Source organism: Debaryomyces fabryi (genome assembly GCF_001447935.2).
Source record: "Debaryomyces fabryi strain CBS 789 chromosome Unknown contig00369, whole genome shotgun sequence".
NCBI lineage: Eukaryota > Fungi > Ascomycota > Pichiomycetes > Serinales > Debaryomycetaceae > Debaryomyces > Debaryomyces fabryi.
The window spans coordinates 994-1,843 of NW_015385793.1; the positions used below are offsets into that span (position 1 = coordinate 994).

At 37.2% G+C, this 850-nt stretch overlaps 1 protein-coding gene across 1 annotated transcript; it reads left to right on the top strand.

The window, feature by feature from the left end:
* Positions 1 to 252: 252 nt before the first annotated feature.
* Positions 253 to 839, top strand: AC631_05951 (uncharacterized protein; the record flags this gene model as incomplete). Its single annotated transcript, XM_015614780.1, has 1 exon — positions 253 to 839. A coding segment is annotated over one exon (587 nt), but the record flags the coding sequence as incomplete, so codon positions are not given.
* Between the last annotated feature and the right edge of the window lie 11 nt (positions 840 to 850).

Consider the following 850-nt stretch of genomic DNA (forward strand, 5'->3'; position numbering starts at 1 on the left):
CCTTCTAGCCGTAGAATGTTAATCTTCTTTAGCCAATCGGCTATTTTATTCTGGGGCAAGTGCACCAAGTAACCTGTAGTATTTCTACAATTTTACAGCAAATAGCAGCAGGCACGTTCAAATATTGCAGATCTGATTTATCAGATAAAAATTTTCAGTCATATGAAACCTATATAAGAAGTTAATTTTTCTATAATTTATCTGAGATGTTGATTTAGATCAAATATACTTATTAGCTCATTGTCAAGCAGCATGAAACTTTCATTGGCAAATTTATTTTCGCTTCTTATAATTTCTATTGGAATCACGAAGGTTAATGCAAAGCATGATAGTGTAAAGGCAGCACCATATTCAAGATCTGGATTGTCTGGCAGAACATTATCGGCATGTTCCCTGGTGGTTGGAGTTACTGCTACCTTTTGTGATCAAAGTTCACCGTATGCGAGAATGTGTTACTGTGTGGATCCAAATGCTTTAGCTACTATCGCAGGCTGCTACCACTTAGCGAACAGGGTCTCGCAGGAGACGGTTGAAGGATTAAGCGAGAGTTGTGCAGAGCTTAAAAGAACCATTACTTTGGATGATTTTGAAGCAGCATACAAAAACTACACTTCCCTTGCCAAAGAGACGAGTGATATCAAGAACTTCAATGCAACTATTCCTGTGGATGTTCCAGTTAAATTAAATTCATCATCAGTCAAGTTATATATAGATGCTTATGACCAATTCTTGGGTAATTATGATGATTCGTTATATTACGGCTCGGGTGTTCTTGGTTATTGGGCACTTGTCTTCTTAATTGTTACAGTTGTAAACTGGACCAAAATAATATCCCCTGGGTTGGTAAAAA